The sequence below is a fragment of the Leuciscus leuciscus genome (assembly GCF_965113295.1).
Source record: "Leuciscus leuciscus genome assembly, chromosome: 22".
Classification (NCBI taxonomy): domain Eukaryota; kingdom Metazoa; phylum Chordata; class Actinopteri; order Cypriniformes; family Leuciscidae; genus Leuciscus; species Leuciscus leuciscus.
In genome coordinates this window covers 21,421,843-21,441,033 of record NC_138746.1, presented here as the reverse complement: position 1 = coordinate 21,441,033, position 19,191 = coordinate 21,421,843, and the positions used below count along the sequence as shown (strand labels likewise).

The 19,191-nt window shown below is 38.6% G+C and overlaps 3 protein-coding genes and 1 long non-coding RNA gene across 5 annotated transcripts in view; 2 read left to right on the top strand and 2 right to left on the bottom strand.

Annotated features, from left to right (window-relative positions):
• Positions 1-43: 43 nt before the first annotated feature.
• On the bottom strand, positions 44-3,707 carry dmac2l (distal membrane arm assembly component 2 like). 2 transcript variants are annotated; one of them, XM_082153557.1, is made up of 5 exons: positions 3,619-3,707; positions 3,258-3,376; positions 1,570-1,778; positions 892-1,063; positions 44-431 (listed from the first exon to the last, which is right to left on the bottom strand). In XM_082153557.1, exons 2-5 carry the CDS (start codon positions 3,359-3,361, stop codon positions 317-319), a joined length of 600 nt encoding a protein of 199 aa, XP_082009683.1. In that variant the 5' UTR covers positions 3,362-3,376; positions 3,619-3,707; the 3' UTR covers positions 44-316. The 2 variants fall into 2 exon arrangements, with proteins under 2 accessions (XP_082009683.1, XP_082009684.1); XM_082153558.1 differs by having other exon boundaries at positions 3,610-3,628.
• A 40-nt stretch (positions 3,708-3,747) lies between these two features.
• l2hgdh (L-2-hydroxyglutarate dehydrogenase) lies at positions 3,748-8,828 on the top strand. Its single transcript, XM_082153554.1, has 10 exons — positions 3,748-3,980; positions 4,784-4,899; positions 4,979-5,130; positions 5,235-5,366; positions 6,328-6,490; positions 6,573-6,607; positions 6,708-6,875; positions 6,957-7,114; positions 8,035-8,166; positions 8,318-8,828. Exons 1-10 carry the CDS (start codon positions 3,889-3,891, stop codon positions 8,511-8,513), a joined length of 1,344 nt encoding a protein of 447 aa, XP_082009680.1. The 5' UTR covers positions 3,748-3,888; the 3' UTR covers positions 8,514-8,828.
• Positions 8,829-9,931: 1,103 nt separating this feature from the next.
• Positions 9,932-19,191, top strand: part of sos2 (son of sevenless homolog 2) — a 17,067-nt gene continuing 7,807 nt past the window's right edge. Inside the window, exons 1-9 of the mRNA XM_082154415.1 lie at positions 9,932-10,745; positions 12,654-12,779; positions 15,931-16,062; positions 16,156-16,320; positions 17,264-17,470; positions 17,611-17,754; positions 17,872-17,982; positions 18,853-18,951; positions 19,048-19,175. Coding sequence (XP_082010541.1) covers positions 10,671-10,745; positions 12,654-12,779; positions 15,931-16,062; positions 16,156-16,320; positions 17,264-17,470; positions 17,611-17,754; positions 17,872-17,982; positions 18,853-18,951; positions 19,048-19,175 — 1,187 coding nt within the window. The 5' untranslated portion in view covers positions 9,932-10,670. The remainder of the gene's footprint in view (positions 10,746-12,653; positions 12,780-15,930; positions 16,063-16,155; positions 16,321-17,263; positions 17,471-17,610; positions 17,755-17,871; positions 17,983-18,852; positions 18,952-19,047; positions 19,176-19,191) is intronic.
• On the bottom strand, positions 15,284-15,921 carry LOC309487049. The gene is made up of 2 exons (XR_014201735.1): positions 15,697-15,921; positions 15,284-15,662 (listed from the first exon to the last, which is right to left on the bottom strand). It is a non-coding gene; the product is annotated as an uncharacterized lncRNA (long non-coding RNA).

Below are 19,191 nucleotides of genomic sequence, written 5' to 3'. Positions count from 1 at the left end.
TAAATGAAGCAAGAAATGTGTGAAGACAAAAACAACAAAAAACTACAGCTGAAAGTTTATTGTTAACGGCAACATAAGATTGTTCATCTGCCTAAACACTTTATTTAATTAATCAAAGCTGATTCGGTGGGAAGCCGGTGTTGTTGATTTGCCTCTAAAGCAAAGCAGCTCTCTGGATCCGTCTCTGGGATGCTCAGTTGCTTGGCTACTGTTGCCACAGAAGTCATGGACATCAGCCAGAGGGGTTGTCTGGCCTGGTCACAAGGCTGTGAGAGTTGTGTTGTTCCAAATGTGCTCTGATAGATGATGTGATTGGTTAAGCAAGGTCCAGTTCTATGGCGAGTCTGGGAAGTGCGGTCTGGAGTCTGTCCACAGTCTGATCTTTATCTTTTACACCAGGGAGATCACTGAGAAACAGCAACTCCAGGTTCCTAATACACACAAGCACACAATCTGAGGTAACGGTTGTTACTCAAACCAATGTATCGTGTCCAGGGCTGTGTTTAGGGCGTTTTCAAACCTGTAGACTGTTTGCTTTGTTCCGAAACAGGGACTTAATTTGTTGCATTTTCTTCTTGGTTCGGTTCACTTTCATATATGCCTAAACGAACTAAGGGAGAAAACCCACCAGGTTCCGAAACAAACGCTCCAAGCGAGGTGTGAAAACCCCCAAGACTAAGTAGATTGTAGAAACTTTTGGGAACATTGGTCTCTGTTCAACTGAGGCTCACAATGCTTCTGGGAAACGCATTCCTGGCTGATAAATCTTCTGATATTTGGTCATTTGAGATCAACGTCGTCCAATCACTGTCCTCATTTGGCATACACAAAATGTGGAGTAATATGCAGTAATATGGTGCAAAATTGAAATGAAAAATGCTGTTGTCATACCTGAGTTGATGAAGAGCGATGAGTCCTTTATCTGTCACATTACCACAGGAAACTACCGTCATGTTCTTCACACTGTCCTGCAGCGTCTTTATTTGACTCAAACGCTCCAGACAGGCGTCTTCTATATAAATACACTTATTCAACCTGATATCCTCCAAGTGCTCGAGACCCTCTAAACACAAACACAAAGGCAACCTTTATTGAGTACAGTAGGTGTAATGTACTGTATAGTAAAACTAGATGTGTGAAAAGAGAGAGAACCGCACTGTATCTGTCAGTGTAAAACACCCTTTTGCTTTACGTCACTTTTTCCCACAACTGAACCTCTCATCCTCACCTGTGACACACAGACAGTGTCTCATCCTCACCTGTGACACACAAACGGTGTCTCAGTGTCTCACCACATCTCACACACACATGGTAGCGTCCTCACAAACTTTCCCTCTCTGGGGTCTAATTTAATAAATAATGCAAGATTGTTTTGCAGGAGAAAATAGAGTAAGAGATCTTGGCCTTCTCCATTCACTAATGATTTCATTAAATTTGCATAGGTAATGTACAGTAACAATGCTAAAGGTTAAAAGGTCATTCTGCTACATAAAGGTAACTGGGTGAGGACAGTCAGAAGGGTGTATATGTGCGTTTAATCGATCTTTTGGCACCGCAGCATTCACTTACCCAGGTGATCAAAACCACGATACATGATGCAGGACTCTGTGGCATCAATAGCTTCTATCTTGTACCGGCCCAACGGCCCAGTCGGGAGTCCGTTGTAGTCGTGCTGCCAGCGGTCGAAGCCACGGAACCGAACTTTTGCACCACATCTCAGGAGCCACTCGGCAGCAGCTCGATCAGGACCCACTGCTTTAATACGCTCATAATCAACTCTATATTGATCAAAGAACACAACAATTACTGAATAATGCATCTGGAAAGGCGACGTGACATTTTAAGCAGTGACTGCAGTGTCCTGCTGTGTGAGTGTGACATGCCATCTAAAACCAGTGATAGACCAATTAAGTCTTGTATAAACTACCGTTCAAAGGTTTAGGGGTCGGTAAGATGCCTTATGCTCACCAAGGCTGCATTTATTCGATCAAAAATACACTAAAACAGTAATATTGTGAAATGTTATTATAATTGAAAATGACAATTTTCTATTTGAATATATTTTAAAATGTAATTTATTCCTGTGAATTCAAAGCTGGATTTTCAGCATCATTACTCCAGTCTTCAGTGTCACATGATCCTTCAGAAATCATTCTAATATGTTGTTTGGGTCCTCAAGAAACATTTCTTAATATTTCTTAAATTACTGAAATTTGGACATAAGAGACTTCTTTCAAAAAAATTTAACTTAAAAATGAAAATTCTGACATCATTTACTCACCCTCAAGTTGTTTCAAACCAGAATGAATTTATTTATTCTTCTGAACACAAAGGAAGATATTTTGAAGTTGGAAACCAAACTGTTGATGGACCCCATTGACTTCCACAGTATTTTCTTTCCTGCAATGGAAATTCTTCATAATATCTTCCTTTGTGTTCAGCAGAAGAAAGAAATTCATACAGGTTTGGAACAACTTGAGGGCGAGTAAATGATGTCAGAATTTTCATTTTTAAGTAAACTATTCCTTTAAAATTTTGTGATTTTTTTTACAGGATTGTTTGATAAATAGAAGGTTCAAAACAGCATTTATTTGAAATAGAAATCTTTTTTAACATTATAAATGTCTTTACTGTCTGTCACTTGCTGAATAATAATAAAAAATCTTACAGATTTTTTTACTGAACCAGAACTGCATATCTTATTTGTTGTGATCAAAATGTACTACATTTATTTCACTAAGCGGCAAATGGCAACACAACTTTTTGCCAGTGGTATTAGCCAACAAAAAAACCCATATTTGTCAACCACTATTTTGTACAGTATTTTTCAGAGACTATATGGAACTTTTAAAATGTTTTTGACACACTTCAGGACTGTTTAAGTGAAGTGCAAAAAAAATAGAAGGTGAAATACAAATCAGTAAAAAGCACCCCTATACTTCACATCCACTGGACAGCCACATTTTTTTAAGTATAAAACTGAACAGCTAGATGCTATTACTTTAAAGTTACAAGTTTAGACTCTAAATAAGAGCTGTTGTAGTGAATTACCAAATTTAAATGAGTCTCTGTAAGGATTTCTCACTCTAAGGAATAGTCACTCTAGACATTAGTCCCTTTATAGGTATCTAGAGCTTGTAACTGGCCTCAGGTGCTTTAGAGTCTGCTGTGGGTTGGGAAAGGAAATAATTATGACATTAGAGGAAAAACTAAACTAGTTACGTAATTGTTGTTTTGGAAAAATATTCAAAAATTACTTGTTGAAAACAGCATTGAGCCACCCCCAGAACTCTCGACTGCCCCCTGGCGGCTGCTTGCGTGCGGGTAAAACCATCCGCGCTGACCAGGTCAGCAATCTCATGTCTGATGTCTATGACTAAAATAAAGAGAGAGAAAGAGACGACACGTCAAAGCATGAAGACGCACTGTTCAAATACACTTTCTAATAAAATATCGAGAAGAACTATCATGTCATGTCATTGAATCTATAGGACAACATAATAATTTATCAAACCTCTAAATCATTTAAATGCAGTAACGTTACAGATACAAGATAATCTGTTATAATCGTATTCAGAACCGCTAAAAAATAAATAGTGTGAATCTTACAAAACTGACCGTGTGGTTCGGGTAGTGCTGTTCTGGATATGTGCGTAGTATTTACATCCCGTGTCCTCCATGCGCGCGCGTTGATCTTTCACCCTTTACGTCATCCCATACCGCGCTCCCATTGGTCAGTGTTGTGCGTCAGGGGCGGGGCCACGAAGGACAAGCTTTCAGCGGCCGACCGAAGAGATTCCTTAAACCAGACCGGGTCAAAGACGAGCACTATGATCACACGGCCAGGATAAGTCTGTTAGGGAAAGTAAAAACTTACTTTGTGGAATAATGATACGAACTTTCTGTACCGGATATGTGTGCGCGCGTGTACTGTCACAGGGATCAAAGTCTGCAACGTGCAGAGCTGCACATCACAGCGGGTGAGAATAACAACAGCTCTACTACAGAGTAACAGTTACTTAATAACACTACTGAGTATTTATAGTGACAGAAAATGTTCTGACTGTAGTGTCACGCTAAGAATCCTATTAAAAGTATTTTGGCTGTAGTATGTCTATTGTGACTGCACAGTGATACTCTAGTCAGGATACTTTCAATAATACTTCAGTTAAGGGTGCACCGATATTATAAAAGGGGATAGTTCAACCGAAAATGTAATCATACTTATCATCGTGTCGTTCCAAACCTGTGTGACCTATTTTCTTATGCGGAAGACAAAAGAAAATGTTTTGAGGAATGTTGATAACCAAACAGTTTGGTTGTATGGAGAAAAAAAGACATTTCTCAAAATATCATTATTTATGTTCCACAGAAGAAGAAAAGTCAAACATGTTTGGTATTATATGAGGGTGAGTAAATGTTGACATAATTTCCATTTTTTGGGGGGTGAACTATGCCTTTAAAGTAATCAATAATTATTTTCGTCTTTTGGCCGACAACTGGTATATGGACAAATATTTAAAGAAAACGAAACTGTTTTTAATAAATAAATCAAACACTTTAAACTAAAATCAGACATTTCATATGCTACAAGTGAAATTAGGCATCACCGCATTATGCAATTTTCTACAGATTACATTTAACAGTGATATTAAACTGTTCGAGTTAGTAAACTTCAACTTTAAATGAGTGTTCGATGATGACAAATAGTAAAAATAGATGAAATGCGCATGCACAATAACATTTCCAATCTCGGCTGATAATGTACCATTATATTGTGTAGCTCATTCGATGTGGCTGTTATTGGTGGAGGGATTGTTGGACTGGCCTCTGCCAGAGAGATGATCCTCAGGCACCCAAACCTCACCTTTACTCTGCTGGAGAAAGAGAAAGAGCTTGGTGAGTGTGCATTGGTTCTTCTAGATGATTATTAATATCCATGCTGATTTAATTTTATTTCTTTGGTGTCTCCCCCCAGCTCTCCATCAGACAGGTCATAACAGTGGTGTGATCCACAGTGGAATTTACTACACACCGGGCTCTCTTAAGGCTCAGCTTTGTGTTCGTGGAGCCAAGCTGACATATCAGTACTGTCAGAAGAAAGGTGTCCCTTATAAGAGATGTGGCAAGGTGAGAATGAGCACAGGCCCCTTAACACCACAGATACCAAATCCTGGACCAGACAAAGAGATTTGTCTCTATAGTATCTAATGTGTATGTGTGTGTGACCGCAGCTTATCGTAGCATTGGAGAAAGAGGAGATTCCACGTCTAAAAGCTCTATATGAGCGCGGTCTGAAGAACAATGTACAAGATCTCAAGCTGATTGACGCCAAAGCCATTCGAGAGAAAGAGCCGTACTGCAGGGTGAGTGACGCCTGTCTGTGTGTTAATGAAAGATTTGGTACATATTTTCCACGCGTGTATCATTCATTGGTTTGATCAATAACCAGCAGATTGCAAAAGTGCTGTCATCAGGCCTTTACCTGGTTCAGGTGACCTTAGGCCTGCTGTTTCAAACACTGATTTATGAACCTATTTATGACTGTCGTCTATGTGTTTGAATGTTGTATGACTTTTTTTAATCTCAGTAAAGTCAGTTAACGTTTAGCTTCACTTACACTAAATAAAAAATTTGGGGTCGGTAAGATTTTTTAAAATGTTTTTGAAAGAAGTCGTCGTCTCTTATATTCATTAAAGCTGCTTTTATTTAATCTAAAATGCAGTAAAAACAGTAATATTGTTACAATTTAAAATAACTGTTTTCTATTTTAATATATTTTAAAATGTAATTAATTCCTGTGTTGGCAAAGCTACATTTTCAGTATCACATGATCCTGATTTAGTGCTCAAGAAGCATTTCTTATTATTATCAATGTTGAAAACAGTTGGGCTGCTTAGTATATTTTTGGAAACTGTGATACATTTTTTCAGGATTCTTTGATGAATAGAAAGTTAAAAATAACAGCGTTTAGACAGGTAGAGACCATCCGAATCTTTCATCGTTTGTTTTGTTTTATAGATAACATTTTTGTTAAATAGATAATGCTACATTAACAGACTGTAGTGTGACTTCCAGTTATCAGAATTTCTGTTAATCCAAAATGAAAAGAACAAACAGTTACACAGTTTATGTCAGAAAATGAAGCAGAATTTCAGTTGCTCACTGGTGCACCCCTAGACTCCAGGAAGTTGTGTAGTGGCAGCCAGTCAGATCTGCAGAGAACTGCTGATTTCAGCCAACCAATGGCATTTTTGTGTGCAATATGCATCAAACAGTCAGAGTACATGAAATAATGTAAGAAATCATTCCTTTGTTTATACATAGGGCATCATGGCATTGGACTCTCCATTCACGGGGATCGTTGACTGGCAGTTAGTGGCTTTGACCTACGGTAAAGACTTCCAGGAAGCAGGTGGGACTGTGATGACAGACTTTGAGGCATCAGACATCAGGGTTGCAGCAGAGAGCCCAGCTGGGAGTGCTGAAGGTGTGTCACGTGACCTGTTCGATGTCCCAGACCTCTTTTTTTTATTTAATATAACTCTATTCATCGCTTTATGTGTGTTTAGGGCTGAAATATCCCATCACCATCAAAAGCTCACAGGTGAGAAACTGAAATGTATTAATCATGTTTTTATGATTTCAGGTCGGAAACGTATCTCTTGGGATTGTTTTTGTCTTAGTATGGCTGTGTTTGTGTGCAGGGGAAGGAGGTGAGGTGTCGGTTCGTGTTGGCATGTGGAGGCCTTTACTCTGATCGTTTGTCTGAGATGTCTGGCTGTAGTTCAGAGCCCCGTATCGTTCCCTTCAGAGGAGATTACCTGGTGCTCAAGCCAGAGAAAAACTACCTGGTCAGGGGCAACATCTACCCTGTGAGTAGAAACAGCCCACACACACACACTTAATCCACAGATATATGAGCGTGTCTTTAAGGTCTCTGTTTGTGTGCCTAGGTGCCAAACCCACGCTTCCCATTTCTTGGATTCCATTTCACTCCTCGAATGGATGGTAGTGTCTGGCTGGGCCCAAACGCGGTGTTGGCTTTTAAACGAGAGGGGTATAAACTCTATGACTTCGACACACAAGACTTCATTAATGCGCTCTCCTACAGGTACATACTAATACACATTGGTACACTACTGTTGAAATGTTTGTCAGGGTTTTTTTTTACAAATGAATGAAATGCTTTATTTCAGCATGGATGCATTAAATTGATCAAACATTTACAGTAAAGGCATTAATGTTACAAAATAGTTCTATTTCATGCTGTTCTTTTGAACTTTCTATTCATTAAAGAAACCTGAAAAAGCTGTCATGTTTCCACAGAAATATTAAGCAGCAACTGTTTTCAACACAATAAATGTTTCTTGAGCAGCAAATCAGCATATCACAATGATTTCTAAAAGATCATGTGACACTGAAGACTGTCAACAATCAGTCTGAAAATTCAGCTTTGTCATCACAGGAATAAATTGTACATTTGAAAACATATTCAAATAGAAAATAGTTTTTATGAATAATAGTATTTGTAATAGTATTTCACAACATTACTGTTTTTACTCTATTTTTAATGACTTACTAACCTTTGTAAAGTTATATCCAGTTTTACAACTTTGTTGTTATGAAAACGACATGGCCTAAAACTAAAATGACCATGAAAATAATGAGAAAAATTTACATCTCAAATAATAAATGGTTTAACAGGCAAAATAATGTAAGTGTTTTTATAAAATTATAAACTTCACGTTTTTGCTTTAAAAATGGAAGTAAATTGGTCCCATTTTCTTCCATTCTTCATGTCGACAAGTCAAAATAAGTTTTTATGGTAATCAACATGCCAAAATGCTGTCGATTGAGCTAACTTAACCCTGAATATTCATTTAAATACATAGGGGTGTTCATTTAAGACAATTTCTTGACTTGAAAACTGTGTGTGTGTGTGTGTGTGTGTGTGTGTGTGTGTGTGTGTGTGTGTGTGTGTGTGTGTGTGTGTGTGTGTGTGTGTGTGTGTGTGTGTGTGTGTGTGTGTAGGGGTCTTCAGAGGCTGGTGATGAAGAACATTGTGTATGGAATGGGGGAGATGTATAGAGGTGTGTTTCCCAGTGCTCAGGTGAAGATTCTGCAGAAGTTCATACCTGAACTGGGCCCCAGTGATGTCCTCAGGTACAATCACTCTATTGGGAAAGGATATAAGGGTCATGCTTCGTGTCATTTATCACCACTATTGTTGTGTAGTCACTCTAATATAGTGCTTTTGTCCTGCACACACTGGCCTGTTTGAAAATGTTGTTTTTCTGCTTGTTGGTTTGTGCAGGGGGCCGTCCGGTGTGCGTGCACAGGCATTGGATGCTGAAGGAAACCTGGTGGATGATTTTGTGTTTGACGGTGGGAAGGGAGAGCTGGGCAGCCGGATTCTGCACGTACGCAATGCACCGTCACCCGCTGCGAGCTCCTCTCTGGCCATCGCTGAGATGATTGCAGATGAGCTGGAGAAAAGATTTCAACTGTAGACATAGCTCAGATGACACTGCCATCACCATGATAACACTCTCATTCTTATACTTTAATTCAGAGTATAAAAGAATAATTATAGAATAAAACTTTGGTATTGTGTGGAACAGTCATAATACAAAAAGATTTCTGGTGCTCTTTTTTAATGTATCTTCTGTAAATAATGCAGATTTTAGGAAATGTTGGGAAACTATTATTATGTCTTTGTAAATCTAATGATCTAACTGCCTTAATGTAGAAAGGTAGTTGCCTCTTAAGAGATTGTGTTCACTCCATATCTGAATTTGTAAAAAAAAATAAAACATGACAAATTATTTTTGGTCTAAAGCGAGTTATTGAGTAATTCAAAAACAATTCTTCTGATTTGTTCCTTGTAGAATCAGGGTTTTCAACCCATATATAAAGCATATCTTTTCTTGACATTATAACTATTTTCTTCCTTTCTAGCATAATCTGTTAGGTGAACATGTAATGTTAGTTTATATTATTGAACTTTTTTTTTTCTACAGAGTAAAGTATTTTTAGAGCTTGGCATAACTAAACCTTGTTTATCCAGGTTTTTCAAGACTAGGAACCCTGATACTTCAAAGAAAATAAAATAAAAGATGTCGAGGAGGTGAAACATCTTGATTTTTTTGTTGCTTTAGCTTATTTTAATCCATGCTTTATTTTAAATCATTTTAAAGGGATGGTTCACCCAAAAATGACAATTTTGTCATCATTTACTTAACCTCAAGTTTTTTTCTTCTTCTGTTTAACACAAAAGAAGATATTTTAAAGAATGTTGGTAACCAGACAGTTGAAGGCAACCCACTGATTTCCATAGTAGGAAAACAATACTATGGAAGTCAATGGGTGCTGTCAATTGTCTGGTTACTGACATTCTTCAAAATCTCCTCTTTTATGTTCAACAGAAGAAGAACAAACTCATGAAGGTTAGTAATTTTTAGGTGATCTATCCCTTTAAGTAGTCTTGAAGCCCATTCGGTTTTGCTGTGGGCCCCGGCCCTCTGCAGCCACTGCTGTAAAGGCTTAAACCCCTTTTCTAGTGCATTAATCTGCTGAAATGTCCCCAAGAAAAAGTGTTTACATGATTTCTTGGGTGGTCGTGTCGCTACTGACCACACGATAGCAGTGGGTTGGCTGGAAATTTGGGGGATTTTTAGATCTATAGGAACTAAAATAACTCAAAAATATAATCTGTAAATACCGCTGACAAGGCACTTCAAGATTATTCAGTGCTTTTTACTGAAAGGCAAAAACAATAGTTTCACTGTAAAAAGTACTTCTAGAAAACACGCTTGAGTGTATGTGTGTTTATTGTGCCAAAATAAGACATAACGTGTATGTGCTACGTTGCTGCGCTTGTTCTCTCTCTCTCGCTCGCACACAGCGGGCGATCCCTCCCTCCGGGCTGCGCAGATGCGGGAAGCGCGCGCAGTGAGCAGCTGTGATTACACCGTCATGGACACGAGCGCACCACATCAGAGTTGAATCGGGACGTTGCCAACAACAAAAACAAAGACATTAGCACTCCCCACTTTTCGTTGGAATATAACGGTTTCAGACGTCGCTTGTGTGACTGGAATATGCCCAGCAGACGGACTCTCGCAACATGACAGCCTCGCGCTGGAGGAACTCCTGCTCGCGCGCTTCATGAGGAGTCTCGAGGCCACAGAGCCGCCGCGCGCCGCCAGATGTGCTGCTGTTAACCGCAGGCAAAACACCGAGAGACGAACACCAGCCTGACGACGCTCAACGCCTTTTTTTAAACATTTCCCCCTGTGTGAAAGACATGACATCGGCTGTCCTGTTTGAGGAGCAGCTGGGCGAACTGCCCGACTAGCATGTGCGGCTAATCTCGGGTGTATGTTAGCGGCTAATTAGCGCACGAGCGCTGCGCGAGACACCCGCGACACTCAAACGGCTGACAGGACAGAGACGCGAACACTTTCACACTCGTTGAAACGGCTTAATTTGAATTACAAACAGTTTTCCCTGCAGAATGCGGTGTTTCACGTGTCTAAAAGCCTTACTGGCCCGTAAATGTGATAGAGTCTGAGTTTGTTTTGAGTGTGTGTGCGCGCCGCAAGAGCGGCTAAAGTTGTGTGGTTGTTCCCGGTGCTGGGAGCGCGCGGGGCCGATGCAGAGCAGCCATGCAGCACGACTTCAGCTCCAGCGAAGAGAGCAGCGCGAGATGGCGAGGCCTGTTCGTGCAGGCACTGCGAAAGGTACTGACCCTGTTCGGTCCCTCATTCGCACTTTTCACAGTGTTTACATTGAATCTCTGGCGTAATGAGTTAGTTTTAAAGAGTAATTGTGCAGAACTGAAATCCAGAGTTCTCCCCGTATGGTGATTTGCACAGCTGTAGATAGTGTCTGTTTTTAGATGTTCCTGAAGGATGCATCCGTGCAATATGCAAACAATGTTTCTTTACTATTGGCCACGGCCTTAACAACATACAGTTACGGTTTCATGAATGACACACACTCACTTTGACGTGACATGTCATGTCCAGTGTCTAGGTGGAGTTCAGTGTTGGCTTTTACTTTTTGATGGGGCTTTTTACCTTTGACCAAACAGTCCAATGTGTAACTAACTATCATGCACTGTTACATCTATGATTGAGTGATCTCGGCTTCCCTTGCCAGAATAAATGTCAAATGTATTCCAAATCTCCCTCATGTTTTCTCACTACTGCAATGAAAATATCTCAGCACCATCAGGAGACTCGTGGAGCAGATGGTGTGTGTGAATGTTTGTGGTTGTGAGAGAAAGATTTTGGCTGCATCTGATCTGATGCTGAAAATGATTTTTGGTTCCAAACAAACAAGAAAACCCTTAGAAATGTAAGTGAAGTGAGTGACTCACTCAGACACTTGAATGAGCTTTGATTATAAACAGTATATTTACAGATAATTGGTTAAAGGGATAGTTCACCAAAAAATTAAAATTGTCATCATTTGTTTACCCTCATGTACCCAATGTTGTCCCAGACCTGTATGTATCTTTCTTCTGTTGAACATAAAAGAAGATGTTTTTTTTTTTTAATACAATGGAAGGTAACAGTAACCAAAAACTAGTTAACCACATTCTTCAAAATAAATAGGTTTTCTCAGAAGAAAGAACGTCATACAGGTTTGGAACAACATGAGAGAGAGTAAATGACAGAATTAAATTTTTGGGTGAACTGTCCCTTTAATTCATTCTAATTCACATAAAGCAAGAATAACTGATCCCATCGGGAATAGTAAACAATATTATTATTCACTTTTATTGGTAGAGCTGTTCTGTATGAGTTATATTATTCATTCAAACCTACACTTTCAAGAGGTAAATATACAGAGCATCACTCTGGATGTGCACTCGCATCTTTCATTTTCTCTGCCTACTCTCCCATTCTCCACATCAATACTTTTCTGTCTGCTACTATCATCCCCCCGTCCCTGGGGAAGACAGAGGGGTAGAGTGTGTGTTTGTATCTGCGTGTGTGTGTGTATGTGTGTTGTGGGGTCCCAGTAGAGTAGCTCTCAGTGCCTAATGGAGGACAGCATGTAACCAGACACTAGTGCAGAGATCACAAGCCATCTCTCATCTGTGTATTTGCGTGTGTGTGTATGTGCATGCATGCATTTGCTTTGTGTTTTCGGTCAGTATTTCACTTTTGGACTGCAGAAGGGAATTAAATCTGTTTTCAAACCTGTGCTCACCTTTAACCTTTCACCTGTCGTAACACAAATGCTGTTCTCTCTCTCACTTTTCTATAACTGGTTTTGCCACAGTACCTGAACAGACTGCATTCCTATTAAAGGACACAGCCCAGTAAGGTGGGAGGGGGATAAAATGGGAAAGAGAGGTGTTTTTTTTTGTCTCATTTGTCCACCAAACTGAGAGCCGAGAAGGTGTGTGTGCATATCAGTGTATGTATGTCAGATGATGTCATGCTGCCTTTGTAACAGTGTAGCTTCCTGTGTGTATATCTATAAATGTGTGAGAGATCTGTGATCCCAGACCAGATTGATTTTAATTTTTTTTAACAATTTATATTTTAATTTATGTGCTTTTGTTTTTCCATTCCTCCCCATTCAAATGCATCTGTGGTTCCCTTTATAACATTGCTCTGTTTTTAAATGTGCAGGTGCAGTTACAAGTACATCCAAACCTGTCGGCTAAAGAAGACGCACTCCAACACATTGAGGCACTCATACTACAGCTCCTGAACAAGCTGTGTGTCACACAGCCTAGAACAATAGCTGATGTCGAGGTACGCGCACACACCAATGATGGGCGGTATTATGGAATATAGTGTACTATGGGAAAAATATGTCAACTGGCAGAGGCTGTGCTGTACATATTGATATATTTATGCTAATATTAGTAGGGAGGGCTGCTTTACATTATTTACCTTTGACTGATAAAGAAACATGGAGAAATTAAAAAATATGGATCGGCGTATGTCCTAAACTATCAAGAGAAAGAACGTTTTGTTATTTAAGGGTGCAACTTAACTTAAAGGATTAGCTCACCTCAAAATGAAAATTTCCTGACAATTTACTCACCCCAATGCCTTCCAAGATGTTCATTTCTTTCTTTTTCCAGTGGAAAAGAAATTCAGTTTTTTGAGGAAAACATTTCAGGATTTTTCTCCACACTATGGACTTCAACGGTAATTAAATTGTTGAAGTCCAAATCAATACAGTTTCAAAGGGCTCTGCACGATCCCAGCTGAACAATAGGGTCTTATCTAGCGAAACGATCGGTCATTTTCTAAATAAAATAAAAAATGATATAATTTTTAACCACAATTGTTCATCTTGTGCTGGTCTGCCAGGCATTACGTAATCACGTCGGAAAGGTCACGTTGGACGTAGTCGGAAGTACCGCCCCCATTGTTTACAAAGCGAAAGTGCGAAGACTAATACAAAAAACCCTTTAACAAAAAAGGTAAAACGATGATGTCGGACGATTTTGAAGTTGGAGGAGAAAATGAGTTGAAGTTTTTCGCACTACTCTACTTTTTTGAACCGGAGAACACAGATGAAGACCTTAGGCAGATGGAGGAGACCGCTACGTCCGATCAGAATCTTAGTCTAAACTTTTTTCATATAACGTAAATTGGGAAGTCAGCACGATTATGACCAGTGTATAGGGTCTTCCCTAGGGTGTCTCCGATACTGCCATTCTTTGCCGGATCGGGTGTGGTTCAGACGAGACCAATCCAAATCCAATATTGTGCGTATACTATTCTGTGTTATTGTTAAGCCCCACAAAAGGCAAAAAAACATCATAAAGCACCACAAAGTTTTCGTGCACTAGATTATAAGTGTTCTGAAGCCATTCTATAGTATAATGTGAGATAGAAATTAATATTTAAAGCTGCAGTCCATAACTTTCTTGGGTTAAAAATGATCCAAAATAAATTTGAGCAAGTACATAACCAGCCAGTGTTCAAAACTATCTGCTTGCCTTAGCTTAGCTTAAATTAGTTGTTTTTCTTTATAATTAAGTTGTCTGTATTTAGTATATTGTGTTTAGCACACAAAAGAGTGATTATCAGTTCAACACACAGAGTTATAGAAATTCTACTTGATTTAAAAAAAAAAACTGCGCTGGTATCGGATTGGTATCAGTATCGGTCGATACTCAGAATTTTTGGTATCAGATCGGTTCTGAAAAAATGGTATCGGTGCATCCCTACTCTTCCCTATTGCAAAATCACACACAACCACGTCACATAGGCTAGATCTATGAATACTATTATAGTCCAGTGGGTGCAACCCTACAGCGTGCGCATACACTGACACACACACAAATACACTGTTTTTGTTTAAAGGAAAGGCTGTGTTGTTCTCTGCTTTTCACCAAATCATTTGCACAGTTGTCTTTTTATTTTCATTCTTTTTCTATCCGAAGCTAATATAGCAGCAACATTGAAAGCTCCAATTTCCGTGTTTAGTGCGAAAGCTCATGTGATTGCCACCGGCTCGCCGTTAGGGCTGGTAAAAAAAATTGATTTTTCGATTAATCGTTTTTTAAAATGTGGTTGATTCGATATTAATTCTCAAAAACCACTAATCAATCTTTTTTACATATTTATTTCCGCAAATATTGAACATAAAATCTGATTGACGTTAATCTTTTTACTAGTCTTCTCCACTAGATGTCCTCCTGTTATGGCGGACGCAGGTGCGCCTTTCAGCATGAAAGACGTTCTGGACATTGAAGGAACTGTCACTGTCCCGATCGGACCAGTGCTGCATGGTCACAAACGTTTATTATTTGCACGTGGTTGTTAAGCTTTGCTAATTTAAACATTCATGCTCAAAAGTGTGCTGTGTGAAGTTTTATTTGACGCAAAAATAAGTTTTGTGAGACACGCATAAAAAGCTGTGCGTCTCAGACCGTGTGCAAATAATAAAATGAATTTTCTTTCACGTCTCTTTGCACTTGAATGGACAAATTCACACACATTTATCTCAAAATGCCCGGCCACCATGGTGAATATCCTAATAAGCATAGGCCTAGTTGGTTATGTCTTAAGAGAACGTAAACACTTGAGAAGACAACACGTGTATCATTATATTGGATCCATGCATTGTCTTAAAGTGACAGCAGCATTCTGTTCCTTAATATAAATACTGTTATTATTAATATAATAATTTTTTTAATGTTAATCAAACAACAAAAGACAAATAAATCACTCACTGCGCTTCACTGAATAATTTTTTGCCAACTTTAATAAGGATTTATTAAAGTTGTTAAATGTTCAAATATTTGTTAGATAGTAGTTTTAGCTGGGGTATCAAAATTGGAATCTTTCACTGGTATCTATAATTTTGGTTTCATAACCTTATTTATTACAACACAAGGATACATGGGTTAAAAACAATAATTAGTAGATTTATTTAATTTTGTGGTGGGGCCAGTGAAAATTGAAATCATTGAATCGAATCGAATCGAGATCTTGAGAATCGGAGTCGAATCAAATCAGGACATCTGTATTGATACCCAGCCCTACCCGCCGTGCAGTACAGTCGTGCCGTGTACCAGCTGCTTTGACACGATTATCAGCTTAACTGACTTGTTAACTGATCATGTTTTATATACATATTTAAATTACATGGGAAAAATAACTTGAATAATTGACCTGAATTATTCATCTCATTACAGTATTTAATTACCTGGATTATCCAAAAATAGGCATTACCACATGGTCACTAAAATAACAAAAACGTTTTATTTTAGTTCGAGCAAAATAAATATATTGTAATGTACTGTTACATTCAAAGATATTAATTATTTATAACATTATGTACGATTTTGGTTATGCTGCCTATCATAAACACTACAGCCCAGCACTATTAAATAAAATAAAAGACCGGTCTTGTCACCTTTGGCTTGATGTGTGTTCACAGGATCGTGTTCAGAAGACGTTCCCGAATCCCATCGATAAATGGGCCATGGCAGACGCTCAGGCTGCAATAGAGAAGCGCAAGCGAAGGAACCCACTACTGCTGCCAGTCGATAAGATACATCCACTACTGAAGGTGCAAAAAAAAACACTCGAACACATCTTACTAAATCTACAACATTCACATACTATCATACAGAGTAACACGTGTCTGATTTTGTGTGTGCAGGAGGTGCTGGGCTATAAGATCGACTATCATGTGTGTCTGTATATTGTTGCTGTGTTGGAGTACATCTCAGCCGACATCCTCAAGCTGGCTGGAAACTACGTGAGCAACATTCGACATTACGAGATCAGCCAGCAGGACATCACTGTCTCCATGTGTGCTGACAAGGTCAGAAGTGTGTGTGTGTGTGTGTGTGTGTGTGTGTGTGTGTGTGTGTGTGTGTGTGTGTGTGTGTGATTCGTCGTGTGTGTGTGATTCGTCGTGTGTGTGTGATTCGTCGTGTGTGTGTGTGTGTGTGTGTGTGTGTTTCGTCATGTGTGTGCATAAAAAGTTTTTGTTTCCTGAAAGGATGTTACGAGTAAAAAAAAAAAAATCACTAAATAAATGTAGTGATATTACACCTTTAATTATGACAATTATTTGGATTGTCATAAGAGTATCATTCTATTGTGTCTGAAACATGGAGAAAAACCTTCTTAATGCCTAATTAAATTATAAATTAAATCAAGATAGGCGATTAATTAAGAAACAGAAACCAAGTCATTTGCAGTCTTTGTTACACTAAATTTAATTATCCATGAAGTTCATCAAATCTTAAACCTGCAAAATTTGTAAGTGGTTCAAGGGTCAATGACAAATAAAGTCCTAAATGATAAACTAGATGAAAAGTCTAGTTTAAAATACCTGTCAGGTTCTGAGAAATAATGCTTTTTCATTCAAGCTGGTTTCATGTTTCTTCTTTATGTTTTTACTTTCATACCTAAACGATATTGTTATCTAAAACCAAACTATCTGAATTGTTTTAATGCTTACTGACCTTAACAGACATTGTGCTCCACAGAGGTCTGTGATATTATCATGATTATCATTATTATGGTTAATAATAACAATAATGATAATATAAATAATAATAATAATTATCAATAACAAAAAAAATTGTCCCAAAGCTGCTTCACTCCATTACACTAAAGAAATAATGAAAGATTATTCTGGACTAAAAGGTCTGAACACTAAGATCAATAAAAAATTTATTACATAAATCATAGTAATAAGTTCCAATTAAATATTTTGATGTATTAAGATCCCTAATATTGCTTTTGTGGGCCTTCAGGTGTTAATGGATATGTTCGATCAGGAAGAGGAGATGGGGCTGGTGTCTCAAAGTGTAGAGGAGGTGTCTTCCTCTGGTGTGCTCACATATGATGATCTGGTGCGTCTGGAGATCGCTGAGGAACGTCAGTATCTGCGGGAACTCGATCTCATCATCAAAGTATTCCGCCAAGCCTTTATGTCCAATAGCAAACTCTTCTCCTCTCAGGTGTGTTCTTCTGACCAATCAGCAATGAGTTGTCTATGTAAATGAGCATACGTATTGACATCAATTTGCAGGGATTAGCTCTCTACATTCTCTTTATTATCATTTATTCTCAGTTTTCTCTCTCTCTGTGATGTGTGTAGGATGTGGAGCTGGCATTCAGTAATATTCTAGAGGTCCATGAGTTAACTGTTAAACTGTTGGGTCTTATTGAGGATGCTGTAGAAATGACAGCTGATGGGAGTCCACACCCCCTTGTGGGCAGCTGCTTCGAAGACCTCGCTGAGGTACAAATAAAGTCATAGACACTCATGAAAGTTCACAAATGAGAAAGATCATCCACAGCTCCAGGAGTACATTAGACTGCTGTTAGAAATGTCCATGTATGTGTCTGTTGTGTACAGGAGCAGGCATTTGATCCCTATGAGACACTCTCTCAGGACATCCTCTCTAAAGAATTCTGTCAACATTTCAACACTCTGATGTCCCGCCCCACTGTTGCTCTGCACTTTCAGGTCAGCACCATCACTGATTGGTTCACTGAATTGGTCACCCGACCAACTTTTTTTTCTTTTCTTTTCTTTTTTTTTTTTTTACCAAACAGGTCCTGAATTTCTGGATTGTGGGTATTGTGCATAGTAGAGTGTGAATAGTTTTACTCATTCCTGCAGGTTTCGCACTTAAAATGTGGGAAATTCCCACAGAAATGTGTTTACTATTGCATGTAGATTAGATGAGTAAATGAATCCACAAACAATATCAGATCAAATCATTCATTTGAAAATGGTGCGAGAGATTCAGCGGTACCGCATCTCTCTCTCTCTCTCTCTCTCTCTCTCTCTCTCTCTCTCTCTCTCTCTCTCTCTCTCTCTCTCGCCAAAACAACATTTATTTTTAAAACAAAATGAAAAATATTTGTTTTTACGTTTAAATTTTCCATCTTATTTATATTTAATTTAGTATGTTTTTGTTAACAACAGTTAACTAATATGGTATTGATATATTGTGCATCCCTTCTAAATTCAAAACCTGTTTAAAAATAACTAAAATCTCCAGACATTAGGGATTGTGTTTTAGTTTTGTACTACTTTATTAATCAATTCAATTATTTATTTAGATATATTGTTTATTTGACATAGGCTAGTGATAAACTCTAGCCTAACTGCACTTTGAAGCACTGTTTTTATAGTTGTGCTTATAAAGACAACCTGCTCCTTCATCAGTTTAACTTGGAAATCATATGTACCACATTTTAAAGGCAAGTAATACAATCTGAAAAGAGACCTGTGGGGTCAGAGAGAGCGAGGGCGGTGGAGTCAAAGTCTTTATCTCTGCAGGCATGAGCTCTGATGTTCTGTCTCATGTGGTGTGTTTGTGTCTTTTAGTCAATTGCAGAGGGTTTTAAGGAGGCAGTGCAGTATGTGCTTCCTCAGTTGATGATGGTCCCAGTTTACCACTGCATGCACTACTTTGAACTGTTACAGGTGAGTAATAAACAAAGCAGTCACACTTAATCAGTAACCTATAGGTATGTAATCTTACGTTATTTGAGGTTCATTGAGATCATTGTCTCTCTGTAGCAATTGCAGGAGTGCAGTGAAGACCAGGATGACAGAGAGTGTTTGAAACAGGCTCAGACTGCACTGATCAACCTACAATGCAGCATTGAACGCATATATACTAAACACCAACCACGGCGCAAACAAGGGTAACAGAAACACTAG